General features: G+C 41.7%; 1 protein-coding gene and 1 long non-coding RNA gene across 6 annotated transcripts in view; one reads left to right on the top strand and one right to left on the bottom strand.

Annotated features, from left to right (window-relative positions):
- Positions 1-14,427, bottom strand: part of LOC124721353 (homeobox protein extradenticle) — a 351,626-nt gene extending 337,199 nt beyond the window's left edge. For all 5 annotated transcript variants that reach the window (XR_007006319.1, XM_047246279.1, XM_047246280.1 and 2 more), the window contains exons 1-2: positions 14,071-14,427; positions 13,277-13,350 (exon numbers count right to left, since the gene is read on the bottom strand). Coding sequence is in view for 4 of the 5 variants with exons in the window: in XM_047246279.1 (XP_047102235.1) it covers positions 13,277-13,350; positions 14,071-14,270 (274 nt within the window). In the remaining variant the exon portion in view is untranslated. The remainder of the gene's footprint in view (positions 1-13,276; positions 13,351-14,070) is intronic.
- A 598-nt stretch (positions 14,428-15,025) lies between these two features.
- The window catches only part of LOC124721355, a 30,000-nt gene continuing 26,029 nt past the window's right edge, over positions 15,026-18,996 (top strand). Inside the window, exon 1 of the long non-coding RNA XR_007006320.1 lies at positions 15,026-15,541. This is a non-coding gene — a long non-coding RNA (uncharacterized LOC124721355). The remainder of the gene's footprint in view (positions 15,542-18,996) is intronic.

Below are 18,996 nucleotides of genomic sequence, written 5' to 3'. Positions count from 1 at the left end.
GTGACGAGCCAGTTAATCGGCCACCATTGACCAGACGCTTTCAATTGGTGAGAGATCTGGAGAATGTGTTGGCCAGAGCAGCAGCCGAACATTTTCTGCATTCAGAAAGGCCCGTACAGGACCTTCAACATGCGGTCGTGCATTATCCTGCTGAAATGTAGAGTGTTGCAGGGATCGAATGAAGGGTAGAGCTACGGGTAGTAACACATCTGAAATGCAACGTCCACTGTTCAAAGTGCCGTCATTGCGCACAAGAGGTGACCGAGACGTGTAACTATGGTACCGCATACCATCACGCTGGGTGATACGCCAGTATGGCGATGACGAATACACGCTTCCAATGTGCGTTCACCGCGATGTCGCCAAACACGGATGCGACCATCATGATGCTGTAAACAAAACCTGGATTCATCCGAAAAAATTACGTTTTGCCATTCGTGCACCCAGGTTCGTTGTTGAGTACACCATCGCAGGCGCTCCTGTCTGTGATGCAGCGTCAAGGGTAACCGCAGCCATGGTCTCCGAGCTGATAGTCCATGCTGCTGCAAACGACGTCGAACTGTTCGTACAGATGGTTGTTGTCTTGCAAACGTCCCCATCTGTTGACTCAGGGATCGAGACGTGGCTGCACGGTCCGTTCCAGCCATGTGGATAAGATGCCTGTCATATTGACTGCTAGTGATACGAGGCCGTTGGGATACAGCACGGCGTTCCGTATTACCCTCCTGAACCCACCGATTCCATATTCTAACAGTCATTGGATCTCGACCAATGCGAGCAGCAATGTCGCGATACGATAAACCGCAATCGCGAGAGGCTAAAATCCGACCTTTATCAAAGTCGGAAACGCGATGGTACGCATTTCTCCTCCTTACACGAGGCATCACAACAACGTTTCACCAGGCAACGCCGGTTAACTGCTGTGTGTGTATGAGAAATCGGTTGGAAACTTTCCTCATGTCAGCACGTTGTAGGTGTCGCCAACGGTGCCAACCTTTTGTGAATGCTCTGAGAAGCTAATCATTTGCATATCACAGCATCTTCTTCCTGTCGGTTAAATTTCGCGTCTGTAGCACGTCATCTTCGTGGTGTAGCTATTTTAATGGTCAGTAGTGTAATTTGAGAATACTCCACGAACCTGAGCGTGCTTGTGTGACTGCCCAAGCCACCTGGCCTCGACTACATGAAACCACTCTCCTATTCAGAATTCGCATTTGAATGATGGTTATTTGTGAGAAGATGGTGTTAAGCCTCGTTTAAGAAAGAGAAACATCCATCAATAAGTGTCAGGATTCGAGAATGGCAGAATCGTGGGCTGTCTAGACTGCAGTTGTCGATCCTGGATCACCTTGGGTTGTCAGACGTTGACCACTGCTGCGGTTTCCTTGACGTGGTAGCAGAGACGAGAGCGCCGGCAGTTTTGCGCCCAGCAACACTGGCGCCACGTCGTCTTTTTAAACGCGTCCCGTCTTTGTTTGCAGCATCACGATGGACGTATCCATGTCTAGAGACTCAGTAGCTCGGTCGTTGGCAGACTACACTGAAGTGACAAAAGTCTTAGAATACGTCCTAATGTTTGTCGGACCTCCTTTTGCCCGGCGAAGTGTAGCAACTCGACGTGGCATGGACTTAATAAGTCGTTGGGTGTCCCCTGCAGAAATACTGAGCTATGCTGCCTCTATAACCGTCCTTAATTGCGTAAGTATTTCCAGTGCAGGATTTACACACGAGCTGACCTTTCGATTACGGCCAATAAATGTTCGATGGGATTTATATCGGGCGATCTGGGTGGCCAAAGTATTCGCCCGAACTGTCGAGATGTTCTCCAAACCAGCTGAAAACAACCGTGGCCCGGTATCATGTTTGCAAACATGAAGTCCATGAATGGCTGCAAGTAGTCTCCAAGTAGCCGAGCATAACCATTTCGAGTCAATGATCGGTTCAGTTGGACCAGAGGACTCAGCCCACACCATGTAAACACAACTCACCCCCATTAAGCAGCCACCATCAGCTTGCACAGTGCCTTATTGACAACTTAGGTCCATGGCTTCGTGGGGGCTGCGCTATACTCGAACCCTACCATCAGCTCTTACCAACTGAAATCGGAACTCATCTGACTAAGCCAAGGTTTTCCAGTCGTCGAGGGTCCAACCGATATGGTCAAGAGCCAAGGAGAGGCGCTGCAGGTGATGTGTTGTTCGCAAAGACATACGCGTCTGTCGTCTGCTGCCTTAGACAAATTTCGCCGCACTGTCCTAACAGATACGTTCGTCGTACGTCGCACACTGATTTCTCCGGTTGTTTGGCTCAGTGTTGCTTGTCTGTTAGCACTGACAACTCCACGCAAACGCCGCTGGTCTCGGCCGTTAAGTGAAGGCCGTCGACCACTGTGTTGTCTGTGGTGAGCGGTAATCCCTGACATTTGGTATTGTCGGCATATACTTCACGTTGTGCGTCTCGGAATACTGAATTCCCTAACGATTTCCGAAATAGAATGTCTCATGCGGCTAGCTCCAACTACCATTCCACGTTCAAAGTCTTAATTTCCGTCGTGCGGTCATAATCACGTCGGAAATCCTTTCACATGAATCACCTGAGTCCAAATGACAGCTCCAACAACGCACTGCCCTTTTACATCTTTTGTAGGCAATACTATCGCCATCTGTATACGTGCATATCGCTATACCATGACTTGCATCACCTCAGTGTATGCCTCCGAACGAGCCCTAATTTCTCTTATCTTCGTGGGCCTTACACGAAATGTACGTTGGCGACAGTAGAATCTTTCTGCAGTAAGTTTCAAATGCCAGTTCTCTATATTTTGTCAATAGTGTTCCCCGTGAAGGACGTCGTCTTCACTCCAGGGATTCCCATCTGCGTTCAGGAAGCATCTCCGCAATACTCGCGTGTAGATCGACCCTACCGGTAACAAATCTAGCAGCCCACCTCTGAATTACTTTAATGACTTCCTTTAATCCGACCTGCTGGGGATCCCAAACAGTCTAGGAGTATTCGAGAATGGGTCGCACTAGTGTTCTATACGCTCTCTCCCTTACAGATGAACCACACTTCCCTCAAACTCTCCCAATAAACCGAAGTCGACCATTCGCCTCCCCTACCACGGCCCTTACGTCCTCTTTCCATTTACGTGTCTTAGTTACAGCAAAGATACGTGCTCACTGAGTACATACGGCTATGTTCTTCACTTTTTAACATCTATTGACACGTGACGATTAATTTATCACTTCAGTTTATTGAGTACCGCGGTCGCGCATATCACGTTGGCTAGTGGTGCAGCTGTATATAAATAAACTTTTACGAAAATTTCAAAATTTTGTAGCACAGGTTAAGTGCATGACAATACGAAAATGATTAGGAGTATGTAACTGCATATTAACTCAAGACATCGGGAATCCCTTGTACAAGGAAGCAATCAGAGCCAATAAATGTCATCCCATGAAATAAAGGAAGATTGGATACGATTCTGGGTATCTACCTCCACGCAATTAGCATGCGAGTCTAAAAATGGTTCAAATGGCTCTGAGCACTATGGGACTCAACATCTTAGGTCGTAAGTCCTCTAGAACTTAGAACTACTTAAACCTAACTAACCTAAGGACATCACACACACCCATGCCCGAGGCAGGATTCGAACCTGCGACCGTAGCAGTCCCGCGGTTCCGGACTGCAGCGCCAGAACCGCACGGCCACCGCGGCCGGCATGCGAGTCTACAAATCACTAACAGTAGTTGCTAGTGGACTGTTAATAATAAATTTCCGACCAAACACAACACTCACAAGTCAGACGAACGTACAAGCTAGGGGGAGTATAGGTACTGATATTTAAAAGAGGCTTGCAAGTTTCTCAGCACCTGTGACAATGGAACAACCGCTGTGGAAACGAGGGACAGAATCTCGGGTAATAAATCCACCTTTATGTACCGATAGCTGTTCAGATTCCCTCGGGAGGAAATGATATCGCATGTAGTATCAAGTTCCACCCCGATACATGACGCAACAATTCATGCTGCCAAGCTGCAGTCACAACGGAACAGCCTAACGCGTAGGCGACAACTTATGCTTCTGGACAGGAAGAAGCAGACCTAGTGCGAAAACTTTAGGGGAGGCCGGGGCGGAATGGACTACCGGGCTAGAATGGTCTCGATCGTCTAATTTCGTCTTGAGGCGCTAGGGTGCGCTCAGAATGAGAAGTGTTCAGCAAACCAATGTCTGTTACCGTTTAGTAAGGTTGCAAATGTTCTCGCGCGAGTTGCGTAATCTGTCTGTAAAGGTGAGTGAATTCGCTGTTCTATTATTACTTTCCGGACCATTTCCGACTAAGGTAAGTCTATCGATCTTCTTCTTCTTCTTCTTCTTCTTCACAAGCAACGTTTAGTCCATCTGAATCAGCATTTTCTTAGCTACATTTGTATACAATGCAGTTGGAAATAATTATTTGCGGTGGTTACTGAATATTTTCTCAATAGACATGAGTTTTTGGACGGAATGGTCTACTGATATAGTCTGTTCCTCCCCAGTCGCCTTTTATTCTTAATTTGACGAATTCTACGGAATGGTTCGCCGTTCTTGTTTGCAGATGGTACGTCACTGAGTACAGAAAACGGAGAGAGAAAATCAGTCCACAAAAAACGTGGAAAAAGCTGTTGAATCGGTAGTTAATAAAACAATGGCCCACGAAAAAAGCATCGAAACAATTTTTCGTTCCTTTGACTACTTTAAAACTATAAGCAAAAATGAAAAAGGGCAATCCTCTTTCAACAACTGACAAAACCTGCAATAAAGACGAGTGCGTTTTCAATAAGGAGGATAGGTCACCGAAACTAAAAAAGAAAACCTGAGTCCACACTGCACGGGGCGGAACGAACTTAAGACACTTCTTCAGTTTATTGATATAACAAACGAAATATTTTATGCTATCTTAATTTGCAAATTTTATTACAAAAATATTTAAACAAACGGTTCCTAATTTTTCTACAGTTTCTTTCGTCACTGAGACCTCCAAAATATGCTCTAAATGTTAGTCGGACAGTTCCGCCTCGATCTCCCCTACCTTATAGCTACTGAGAACGACAGGGCAGGCATACAGACGCCTTTCCAGTGTCATATGGTTTGCTGTTTCCGAAAGAGCGTTACAAAAATGCTCAAGTGGGTATTGATACATGAAATATATTGCACATCACATCAGAGCTTTTAAAAATTTTACAACGTACGTTTTGAAAAACGTGATAAAGATACCGCCCTCTTACACTTAATGATTGTGACGGTAAAATTAGACAAGCTCTTGTTTTTATACAGCGGCTTACCGACAATAGCGCTTCCCTCATACCAGAAGAAAACTGAATATGAAGCGACAAATCATACTACTACACTATGTAACCGCCCTCAGTTCATCGTACGATGCCTTGCGGAATGTTCACGTAGATGAAATACCGAGGAATACTTCGGAATACGACACTCTTTCACTAATTACAAGTTAACTTCATCAGTCAGGAGGCGCTTTAGCTCCGTTCTATAATTCTTAACATTGTGTCACATCAAACATGATTGTGTGAAACGACTGCTTTCTCTTACAAAATACCTCTAGAAAAAAAGGTTTAAAGTGTGACGCCCACTCTACATCGAGATCACTATGGACGGAGCACAAGCTAAGTCTTTTCCGTATGAAAAGTTTCCGGCATTTGCCAGAGGTGCGTTGAGGGAAGAAGGGAAAACTTAATTTTGAACAGCCCGACAGAGATTTGAACTCTGTTCCTCTGAAATGTAAATAATACAACAGTTCTATGGTCTGGAGATTCTCCGGAGGAGAAACTGTTTCAAACCTGTTTCCTCTGAAATAACGCATCAGTTTCGCTTCGTGTTGCAGGGAAGTATTTTAACTCCAAAAGCACCTCGCTCAAATGTACACATAACATAATTCCTAGACAGCGCGAGCAGGATCGTGGATGGAGCTGGAGAAAGCATTATAAGTAGAATTCTTGGCCAAGTCTAAGTAAATATTTCATTCAGCGCAGTTTCCCGCTCTTAAATTGGATGCCTGAATAATTTTCACGTTCATTTGGCATCGCATGGTTCGCAAAATAAAAAAAAAGGAAAGAGAGAGAGAAAGATTAGGTTTTATGATGTCGTCGATGTCAGAGAGGGGCATGAAAGTATATCGGCGTGACTTTATTGAAGGTGTTATTCCGATATTCGCCTTTAGTGATTTAGGGAAACCACCGAAATTCAGGATGACGGACGAAACAATGTCGAGTGCCTTAACAATTGCGCCACATTACCCGTTAATATGAATCTTCACGTTAGTAAAATGTGCTCTAGTGGTGTAAATACAATAGGACTGAAAGGAAGAGCAAGAAGGTCTGAGCAGAGACAACGAGAAACTTCACCAAGGCTGTGGCAGAATCGTTATACGCCTACCTAACAATTTGTGCAAATGATAAGTATATGCAGCCTTCAAACTCAAGTTTTAGGAATGGGTAAAATTGGAACTTTTAGCTTTTGCCGTAACAATCTACACAGCCAAAGTCAAAACAGGCATGAGCAGAAAAACACGCAACGCAACTGCATTATCTTATCAGAGTAGGTCGCGCATAGATAACATGACATTAAGCATTGGGAGAGTGTTTCAGAGAAAGCTTTAAAACGTCCCTTTTCTTCGCTTCAGAGACAGCGGCAAAATGAAGATGTTCTATCGAATCCCAGTGGTTCTTTCATCTTCAAATAACTCACTTTCTTCTTCAAGCACTGCTAGTGATATCCTCCGTATGTTTAGTGGTACTGGGTCTTTAATAGAGTTTTCTGCGCCATGAAGGTCCTAACTTATTTTTAATAAACTGTTAACTTTCACGTACCGCTACTGAATTACAGCGAATCCTCAGTACCGAAGAGTATGCAGATTGTCACATTCGGAAGCTGTAGAACTTGCTTGTTCTGGACGACATACCCATGGTGGTAAGGCATTAACGTTTAACGACGTGGTTATCCCTATTCAGCGATTCCTTTGCTCATCTTCAAAACTAGACCTGTATTACGTCCCCAAAGATCACGCTGTTAATAAAATGTTAAAACATGACGCAGTTTTTTTGTCTCGATGAGATAATTTAAAATTATTTTTTCACCGCATATGAAAAAATTAGTTCTTCGGTTGTGAAACTTTGGACCGATGACGAAAACCGTGGAAAACGGAAACATGTGCACCTTAAGTGTGGATCCAAAGGGGAGGGTCATGGAGTCGTGCTCCCCCCACCCCCCTCCCAAAAAAAACACAGTACTAAGGGTGACTGTATTCTTACATATAAAAATTTTCAAATTTCTCAGTTAACTTCCGAAGCACATTCTAAGAGAAACAAGAAAAAACGAAAAAATAGACGCACCACGAAGGAATTATCTGAATCGGACGGAAATCCATAGATCTGATGCACATGTACAGATACATTATTACAACTTCAGAAAAATTGGATTATTTATTCAAAAGCAAGAGCTTCACAAATTGAGAAGTCAATAACGCGTTGGTCCATTTCTGGCCTTATGCAAGCAATTATTCGGCTTGATATTGATTAACACTCCTGTCGAATGTTCTCCTGGCGGATTCTGTCCAATTGACGCGTTAGATCGTCAAAATCCCTAGCTGGGTGGAGGGCCCTGCTCATAACGCTCAAAGCGTCTTCAATTGATGAGTGATTCGGCGTCCTTGCTGGCGAAGGTAGGGTTTGACAAGCACAAAGACAAACAGTAGAAACTCTCGCCGTGTGCGGGTGGGCATTATCTTGCTGAAATGTAAGCCCAGGATTGCTTGCCATGAAAGGCAACAAAACGGGGCGTAGAATAATGTCTACGTACCGCTGTGCTGTAAGGGTGCCATGGATGACAACCAGAGAGGTTATGAAAAGAAATGGAACCCCAGACCACCACTCCTGGTTGTCCGGCAATATGGCAGGCAACAAAAAAATGGTCCAATGTGTGTGAAATCTTATGGGACTTAACTGCTAAGGTCATCAGTCCCTGAGCTTACACACTACTTAACCTAAATCATCCTAAGGACAAACACACACACCCATGCCCGAGGGAGGACTCGAACCTCCGCCGGGACCAGCCGGACGGGGCAGGTAACAGTCAGGTTGATATCCCACTGCTGCCCACGGCGTCTCCAGACACGTTTTCGCTGCTCAGCGGGACACAGTTAGAGGCAGGGCTCATCACTGAAGAAAATTATACTCCAGTCAATGAGGGTCCAGGCTGAAGACGTGTCTGGGGCGGTGGAATACCAACCTGACTGTCGCTCGCCATAAGGCCCGCCTACCAGGAGTAATGGTCTGGGGTGCCATTTCTTTTCATTCCAGGACCCCCTTTGGTTGTCATTCGCGGCACCCTATCAGCACAGAGGTACGTCGATGATTTACATCACGTTTTCTTGCCTTACACGGCAAGTCGTCCTGGGCTTACATTTCAGCAAGATAATGCCCGCCCACGGTGCGAGTTTCTACTGCTTGTCTCCGTGCTTGTCAGACCCTACCTTGGCCAGTAAGGACGCCGAATCTCTGCCCAATTGAGACCCTTGGAGCATTACGGGCAGGGCCTTCCAACTAGCTCGAGATTTTGACGGTCTAACGCTTCAGCTGGACAGAATTCGGCGCTATATCCGTCAGGGGGACATCCAACAACTTCATCAATCAATGCCAGGCTGAATAATTGCTTGCAGAAGAGTCATTGAGGGAAGCAACACGTTACTGACTTCCTCTATTTGTGAAGCTCTTGCTCTCAAATCACCATTTTTTTCTGAAATTATAATCAAATGGTTCAAATGGCTCTCAGCACTACGGGACTTAACAGCTGAGATGATCAGTTCCCTAGCACGTAGAACTACTTAAACCTAACTAACCTAAGGACATCACACACATCCATGCCCGAGGCAGGATTCGAACCTGCGACCGTTGTGGTCGCGCGATTCCAGACTGAAGCGCGTAGAACCGCTCGGCCACTCCAGCCGGCTGAAATTGTAATCACTTGTATTTCTGTACATGTGCATCAGATCTACGGATTTCCGTCCCATTCGGATAATTCCTTCGTGGTGCGTCGTTTTCTGTCTTAGAGTGTCTAAGGTAGCACGAAAATCGCGAGAGAATTTTAGGAAATTACAAGCTTTGTTTGACACATTCTGGTCAAACATTCTACAAACAAAAAATCAGACACACAGTCCGTGAGTCCACACGTAGAACCAGAAAAGCATATGACGTTGAATGAGGCAATACGGAAAGAGAAAGACCGTCCTTTAAAATAAAAATAAAAAAAAACGAAATCTTTCGCGAACATAGGCGAAAAGAAACAGCACTCCCCTCCCCTCTTTTAATTTACACGCTGGAATTGTCTTTGTTTGCGCAACTGTGTTCACAATGCTTAGTACTGGTAATGGTATGTACATACATATAATGTATGTCGTGTAAATTACGACGTTGTCGAATCGAAGTTAGGGAGTTGCTTGCAGCTACATTCCTTAAATTAATAACATAACACACGTACTTTTCAAATTTTTAGAAAAATGGTTTTAAAATTTTGTATTTCTCTTAACTACGACTTGGAAGTTATTCTAAAGCGATGTACTAAGCACTGATCTAAATAAATTTTTATTATAATATTGAAACATTTTACATAGTCATTGTTTTCGTGAAAGCACCTGCGACATGTTAAACGTGTTTAAGACTGGGGGGGGGGGGGGGGGTAAGCTCTTCCCCTCGCCCCTTATTCCACAACAAGTGAACCCTGGATCCGCATGCAGACCACAACTTGACAGAAAATTACAGTTTAGTAAGAGTCTAATACTACGTAGCTAGATTCAGGAAGCAGTGTGTAGAATATTGGACTAATAACCCAAAACGGAAACATCTCAAGTTAATGACGAAACCATGTTTTATGAGAAGTTCTGCCATCTTGGGCTTTAACAGGACGCAGATTAAACTCATAGCAGTTATAATGACTGGCCATGGGAACTTCATGAAACACACACACACACACACACACACGATGGTTATGGAGAAAGGAGCTAAGTGCAGACTGTGCAGTGTGAGGGGATGAAATCACACCACATTTAATCTTCCGCCGCGAAGCACTGTATGCCAAACGACAAAAAATTCTTTGGTTACCAATTCCCGAAAAGACTGTGTGTAACAAAGATCCCGTAAACGCTCTACTACTACTCTCGTATGGAACTGGCTTGCTTTGCTAGAATGACAGGGAAAGAAACCGCACAATAAACTTAGTTTCAGCGCGGGCAACAGGGGTCTAAGACTACTGTTGTTTTGTCTCCCTGACAAAATAAAATCAAGAGTCTAATACTGTATCTACTTGAAACACATCTGGCAGACAGCAGGCACTTGTTACAGATGACACTAAAACGTAACACGGTTTTGCATTTTTCATCTTATGAAAAACAGCTGCCGATAACCAAAGGGTCGTGGCATAGTCCTGAGCAACGATTTTGTTAAGTCAGTCCGTGTACGTAATGCACGGAGGCACGTCATTCTATAAGAAACTTGTACGCCCATAGAAATGGTTATTCTCTGTAGGAAGAGAAGTAAATGGAGGAAATAAACAATGCAGTACGCTGCTGACAAAGCCCCGCATGTAGTTCATCAAACGAGCAGCCTAACCAAGTTTACGTTATGCAAAGGTACCTACAGCAGTCGAAGAAATGGAATACGTATGGAAGAACATACTCAGCCTATCAAGGGACACCTGATAAGTGGAAGAAATTAGACTGGAAACTTCAGACAGCGCAATGTTTGCTCGCTGCTAGCAAATGCGGCGTCATATACATGTTCTAATCTAATGCCAGCTACAGCGCCAAATATCTTGAGACAATGAGTTCAGAAAGAGTGAGTAAGGACACTAGTTACTGCTGTTACCTTTCTTTTTCCGTTGAGTATAGCAGCTGCGTGCCACACTCGCCGGTTTACCTTTCAAAATCGTTTCATTTTCCATACTATTTTATCTCGCTACTAAAAACCGTCATACCAAAGCATACTTTTATGACGTATTCGAGCACTGAACTCCGAGCTGTAATAAAGAAATATTTGCAAATACAGCTCGTCTCTGAATTCAGTACATCTGTCACCGCTTAGAACTTTAAGGTCAGATATGATTTATTAACTCATTTCTTTACTCGACGTAATTAACTACCTGTTTAAGAAATTGGCGAAGGAATTAAGGATTCCATTTAGAAGGAAAAAAATACTCGTGAAATGAAAATTATTATGGAGGGATTTTACAATCTAAATAAAATTTACTTTATACCCTACATTTGGTCAGTTTACGTTAAAATTTAGTAAATGTCATCAATAAGTTTCCGAATTTGGTGAAGAACCTCGTGCTTTGGAACGAATTCTGCATACCCACGTATCGATCAATTACACATTGGGCATTAGCGAACAAAGAACGACTAAAAAGTTTAACTTTTGCTTGATAAATCTTAGTCTGCACACCTGGGAAAGTTCGCTACTTCCTGATCGTGTATACTCCAGGATTTGTAGTAAATGCACTCAAAACTACTTCTAACTTGGAGAGTCATGTCTCTAATTCAAACCCCTGATATTCTGCGCAAAAAAGGAGTGAGAAAGAAAGAGTGAGTGAGAGAGAGAGAGAGAGAGAGAGAGAGAGAGAGAGAGAGAGATGGTGCAGTGATTGATAACGCTGTTTGGGTTCAGTGCTATATTCTCCAAGGTTTAGTACTACTACAGTAGTAGGCGCTACAGTCTGGAGCCGAACGACCGCTCCGGTCGCAGGTTCGAATCCTGCCTCGGGCATGGATGTGTGTGATGTCCTTAGGTTAGTTAGGTTTAAATAGTTCTAAGTTCTAGGTGACTGATGACCTCAGAAGTTAAGTCCCATAGTGCTCAGAGCCATTTGAACCATTTAGTACAGTAGTACAAGGAAACAATACAAGCGAACACACAAAAACCATGACACCAGGCGCCCGAAAAGTGCCCTTTTTTCACGATATTTTCCATCTCGCTGACAGCAGAGAACTTTAACAATTGACAATCATCTTACAAATACACCATTTGCATATCTTTTCTTAAAATCTTAATATGTGAAAGCTCTCCCATTTTCTGTCTGTGATGGCAGGTTTCGTTTCACTACTGACTAACCTACATCTAGTAGCTGAAAACACACCATTAGAAACAGGGTTTTCTATGACTGTATGCCTACATGAACAGCTGCTCAAATGTACCACATTGCTATAGTTTATCCAACACAACCAGGATCCAACAAAACCCAAAATAACCTTGCTTCGATTTTTGATGGACGGGCTGATGAACTGAATGACTTCTTGAGCAGTGTCACCAGAATTCTTTCATCCACAGCACCAAAACTCTGCACGCGGTCTAAGTGTAATTATTACAGTGTATAATTTCTTTAGATCGATAACAATTTATCATAAGGCTTTATAAAGCAGGTACAGTACCATACTGAAAAGTACTCACTCTACATTTAATAAATGGTGCTTCCTTATCAGAACGAAACCTGTCCCTTGTTTACGTCAAGTAGTCTATGTTTGCTTGCAGGATGACTCGTATTGCTAATCAGATCAATAAAACGTTCAACAAAGTTTCTAACACCACTTGAAAGCATAAAAAATTCAAATATCTGCAGTGGTTAAGACACTGTTCTTTTATTAGGGATTCACTCACTCTCCCGCGAGTGCGTATCTGTATGGCCCTAATATTGTTTTTTTTTTTTTTTTTCACTTTCCCTAAACGTATTCAAGCAAAAGTGAAATAATAATAATAATAATAATAATAATAATGTCTAGCACAAACTGTACTGTATATTACATTTTCAATAATGTATTTGTAACCAGGATATTACACTGATAATTTACAATAAGCAAATGTGTGGATCTAGATGGGCAGCGAACTTCTGCCACAGTAGAACTTAATTTTCTGTCAGTAACCTCGGCATGTAAACATTGCACTTAGGCCTACATCTCTTCCTTAAAGCTTTAAACTATTACTAGGTCCGGCTACATTAGAGGGGGCAGATACCACAGTTTTTAGTATTTCTCCTAATTGTTTAGCAAACTAGTTCCAGTGATGTTTCTTTGGGGTGTGAAATTTCTGAACTGTCGAGCGCACTGACTCCGTATCATTCTCGTCTCATTGGCGCTGGCGTCGTGGGGCACGCCGTTGCCCGGCAACGCAGCCGCTTCGTTTACATCATTCAAGAGACAGATTTTATAGAAGCTTATTTGAGGAGTGCAACTTACCTGTTTTTTCCTTTATTTCGCACAAAACACTGAAGAGAGCTGGCTTCATACGGTGACAGTTAAGTGTGTGTTTCCTGCAAAGAACAAAAGCCATAACCACAAAATTCAGAGATGTGCATAAATTACAAAATTAACAACAAAAGAACTGTTTAACAATACGTCCAATGCGATTTCCATGAAATGTTCTGTAGCAGCGACCAGGTACGCGTAAATATCCCACAATAAAGGAAAATCACAGCTTTGTGATGATTCTTAAATGCAATCTACCATCAAATGTGCGGAATAAGCTCTTAGTGAAAGTGCTTCGCGATAGGGCTATGTGATTGGGTACAAGTTGTTGAACTAATCCATTCACGAAAAGTTTGGAGACGCTGCTATAAACATAGCAAAGTGTGATATTTGTATGTAGCATCCCTGTCTATTCCGTTCTGTTGGAATTGAAAACAGTATATACTGTAACTGCCGGTACGGCATGTTTAGTACGAAAGCAGCAAAGAATTAACGCGTAACTACAAGACCAAAATTGTGAAAAATTCATGGTAATATAACGCATAATGGAGGTGCTGAGTTTTTAACAAACTTATCTGAAGGTGACAATCCTGCCAAGCCACCGAAGTTTGTAATAAGTAAGCTAGTGAAAATATTAGTCTCTGATTAAATTGAGATTTGGGATATGAATGTCTTAGACGGTATGTGAGACCGACTCAGTAATCATACATCGTTTAGAGATTCTATAAACAGAACAATGCGCCACATTTTAGCAATTTTTGAAAGTAAAGTGTAAGTTTCAGTACCTGGCCTGCGCTTCGTCCAACGACTGGTCCGTGATATTCATTATCTGCTGCAAAATTTCGCCAATATCTTGTTTCCTAGTTTCTTGGTCTGGCGTTGTTGGTCCACCGTGATTTGGATCCACAGGTTGCATGCCATAAGGCTGGGGCATCATTCCGACTTGAGAAGTCACAGGGTGCATCATTCTGCTCTGATCGTCCATAATATTTTGACAGTACACTCCTGACCGCGACCCTCTTCTGTTCGAACTCTCCTTATTTTCAGGCCGCCGCCGCTACGGAAAAATAGCGAGCGACACACAATAGCAACGATACCTCTCCTCGCGAAGTCTAACAAGAACTGAGGTTCTAGCACCTCAGCCAAGCTCCAGCGTTGCTACGCTACAGCACGACCCCGCCACTCTCCCCTCTTCGTGCTATCCCCACCGCCCAGCTGTACCGCGCATCCGTTCGATTACATCGCGCTTCCCTCACGTTGACTCCGTAAGATGAAAATGCAGCAAGCGGGTCAGGACGTTTTTGCTCATAATCGTTTTCCTCTCCCTCTATACATTTGTGTTGGTGCTAAGGTGGACACTTATTAATCTATTCCCCGCTTACAGTTTTAATGCTATACAAGTTTTACAGCAAATTTCACCGCAATATGAACCATTGAAAGCGACCAATGAAGAAAAGAGTTTAATTCCTCTAAAAAAAAAAAAAAGTGAAACGAAGGAAAAAGAAAACTGCCAATCGTAGCGAATACGGGAGGTGTGTCCACGAGCCATTCACATTGGCTATCATGGTATCTAGAACTGCCGATTGGTCACAGCGAAACTACAGCGTCACTTGTGGCTCTCAGTTCACAAAGAAAGAATGTTAATAAAGTCTTGTTCTTATGAATAGTTAAAGTAATATTTAGTAATGAAATTGTGCCTTTACTTCAATTTATCCGCTGTTTTGTGGTGCAGCCTACACATGTATTTATGAGATTTTATAGCTGAGAAAGACTGCGTTGTGTTGGCCTACGTTTAATGAACATAGGCAACACATGAAGACAAGGGCTGACCTAACCTGGATTACACGTTTCGTGTTGTGCGTGTTGGTCAATGAGAGTAGTAGGAGGAATTAGGCAATAATAAATCTGTGAAATCATCGTCGTGGTAGTTTACCTAGTGCCCGCCTACTTGCGCGGCTGATTCAAATTTGTAATGAACAAGTTATTCTCACGACAATTTAGGGAATCATTTACAGAAGCTTTGAATTATTTCTGTACGAGAAAAAGATCATATATACTTTTATATTAATATCTCGTGCAACAAGCGATTATTTGGACTAAAGAGCAGTTTTTCATAACCAGTGCAAAATGGAACACCGTAAGAAATTTATAAGTACAAGTAAACAAGATAGAATGGCAAGGCGTTCATGATAACTGAACGGGAACCAATACATGAAAAGCAGCCAGCGTAAAACGCTTTCTCCTGAGTTATTTTATGTGAGTAGAGATGGAAGAAGTGATGAGAGGCTGGGGTTTTGGGGGCTGGTATGATGTCTTGAAACTGCGCACAGATTTACATAGTGAATCCTTGCCTCTAAAAGAAACCCACTTTCTGGCACATATATCTAGTGGAAAAAAATCATTCCTGATGTTACGGGTACTCACCAGCTATTAATCATTTATTTGTCATTCGACCATTTGCTTGGGGAATCCACAAAGAACGCAAGTCAGGGTGCACAGAAGGGTTTTGAACCCTGCTCGTCCCGAAAACAAGTCAGTGTATTAACATCAGCTTAGACACCTCACTTGGTATATGATTTGAAAAGAAAACCACATGTGCCTAGTCTACAAGTAGCTTACATCATGCACAAAAAATATAAACCATGATGTTACATTACAGGTCTGTAAAATGGTAAACACATGAACGCATTAAATTACACTTCTGAAAAATATGAACATACAAACACACACCAACACTTATCCTTCAGAACTGTTCTTCACTGAGGGTTAAACAGGAAATCAACAGCAGAAACATTCTTGTGAAACAACACACCCAGCGGAGATGGTACATTTGTTAACAGATTAAAAAGTGATCGACAGTAAATGAAGACCTAGTATTTCTGTAAGCAAACATATTCATTTACACATTACAAACACTTATTAACAAGAATTGGTTTTAACTCTGCTTTAAAAGTTGTTTCCTTCTGCAACCTCCTTACATACGTTGGCATTGTATTATGAAGTACTTGCACTCACTGTTCCGCCAGGTGGTATGATAGAGACACATGTCATGTTGTATCACTTTTGGCCCACTTTCAGCCAGTGTAGTCGCTTCAGATACTTTTTGTAGAATGCTGTGCCTGCTTGCCATACTTGCGGCAGGTGGTTGGCATAATGTTTATGAGAACTGTTTTAGGATTTGTTCTTAACATTACATACAAAAACCAGATCAGTTGTGTTATATTTTGACCACAGCTTTTCAACCTGAAGTACTGGGAGCAAAACCAGATGTAACACAATAAATGTGTAATAATACAGCAAGCTGCTTTTTAGCAACAAGGGAAGAACCCACATATGAATGTTTCGGAGCCATCTGTCAGTTATTGTCCAAGTAACTCAAGTACTTCCAATGATTATTTTGTTGATTTAGATGATGTTCCATTTGTGCAAAAGCTTGGTGTGGTTATATGAAGTAAGAAAGATAGTAGCAGTAAAATGAAGAAGCAATGATCTTAATGTCATTAAAATTGACAGAGATATTCAGTATCATTTTATCACCTGATGAAGAAATAATGCCCATGCTACATTGTCAAATAAAGACTGTCAACTAAGGATTTATTACTAATTTAATGTTCTTTACCTCTAGATATTACCAGTAGGCCTAAATGGACCAATCTTAATATCCCATGCAGTATTTTTAGAAAAGAAATTAATATACAGTGTGTTATTGGTTCTACTAAAAGCCAAAACTATCATATATTTATAAACGGCCTCATCACTAGGAAAGGGTCATTCTTGTCATCCACAAGCCCATAAGAAGACATTTATTCATTATACTATGTAGTAAGCGAGTAAAGTGAAGTAAATCAATCAAGAGTTTTTCAAGATTTTTGCTACCAATGTTTCCCCTTTATATTCTATGTATTTATTTATATACTATATATATAGCCTAAGTACACCCCAATGTTTATTAAAGTATCATGTAAAAATTTGAAATAAATCAACCAAGAACTTTTTGTGATTTTTGTTAAGAATATTGAACAATGACTGGTCTTTATATAGTAGTATAGATGATACCACTGTAGCTCATACATCTTTGGATCCAATATGTTCTTGCTAATTCAATATGGAGTGCCGTGAAGTTGTCTGTCTCATAACTATGGTCACTGCTATTTGTTTGCAGTTCTAAGTTTACTCATGTCATTAACACACATTTGTATATTTATTTGATAGATTTATTTCATCCAAGGATAATCTTACAATGATATAAAGGCTATCACACAAATACAATAAACATCAATATCTCAAAATATAGATATACTTAGAATACTTAAATATGATCTATAAGGATAGGACAGATGGTCGGCCGTTGCCTTCATGAAGTGATGCTCTTGGCACTTGGATGAAGTGATCTAGGAAAACCCAAATCAGAATGGCCATACAGAGCAAAACCCATGCTCTCGAATATGAGGCCAGTACTTAAACAGCTGCACCATATCATCTGGGTCACAATTACACAATGTTCTTTGACTTACACATAAATATCTTCTGATAACTAATAATATAAAAACACAGTTTTGCTCTTCCTTACCACATTAAAGACACTGGTTAATGACTTCTGGGTCATAAAGGTGTTTCTACGCCCACTGCGATAACTCCAGCAAGTTCGGACAGCCAATATCTGGACCACCAACATTTCAGTATGCTTTGTGATTTCTTCCTGTCATACTCTCTGTCCACCTGGGGGGTGGGGACTGCAAAAACAGTAATCAGTGATCTCATATTGATATGCAACATGATGTTATAGTTAGTCTCTTTCATTATTATTCACTACTCTGAGTCCTCCAAGTGATCTTTAGTTGTGCAGTATGCATTAGTTAAGGACAATGTTTTACCTGCCTTTTTGGACAGATATATTCGAGTAATGCCTTTCATTTTGTTGGGCAATTTATTACACAATTTTATTCCCCTATACAAAATACTGATTTGAGCTTTTTGTTTATTTTTCCTTGGTAAATGCCATTCAATACTGGCTCTTTTTCTGTAATTACATTTAGAACTATTAGTGGAACATGTAGTATATTATCCTTGCTATGCACCACAGATTGGTAAATGTAATCAGTTGGTGCACTAAGTATGCCCAGTTTTTCTAAATAGCTCTTTACAATGAGCCTGGCCACTATTTGTAGTATTATTCTTATTGGCCTTTTCTGCAGTATAAGGAGGGTAATGTAAGCATACTCAACTTTTTAAACAACAGCTTTCATTGTGCCCTTGTGGAGCTGTGTGTCAAGATTCGAATACCCCTTTTCAGTTATGTAAAAATTTCTTTTAATTGCCTATTACGTTTATTGTAAAAGAACTATTACATAAGCTACAGGGAACTGGAAGTAACCAAAGTAAGCCACCTTCTGAGGAGCATACTTCAAAAATGATTCTCAGTGCAAAACATGCACAGAACTCAGTCTCTGGGAGAGTTTTGTTTCATGGTCTTTCCAGTTTAAATCTTGATCACCATCCATTCCTAAAAGTTTTGTACATTGTACTCTTTCTAATTTATTTCTGTCCAGTACCAGTTGGAGACCATGGTTTTGATTCATTTTTCCAAACTGAATGTAATTCATTTTCTTCACATTAAGGATCAGCTCATTGGCATTGAACCATGAATGCATGGACTTAAGGACTTGTTGTAGCCAGAGATTTCTTAACATGGTGCAGTATTACCCTAGTGT

The sequence above is a fragment of the Schistocerca piceifrons genome, chromosome X, assembly GCF_021461385.2.
Source record: "Schistocerca piceifrons isolate TAMUIC-IGC-003096 chromosome X, iqSchPice1.1, whole genome shotgun sequence".
In the NCBI taxonomy this organism is placed as follows: domain Eukaryota; kingdom Metazoa; phylum Arthropoda; class Insecta; order Orthoptera; family Acrididae; genus Schistocerca; species Schistocerca piceifrons.
Note: the sequence above shows the minus strand (reverse complement) of the source record. Positions and strands in the feature narration are given on the sequence as shown.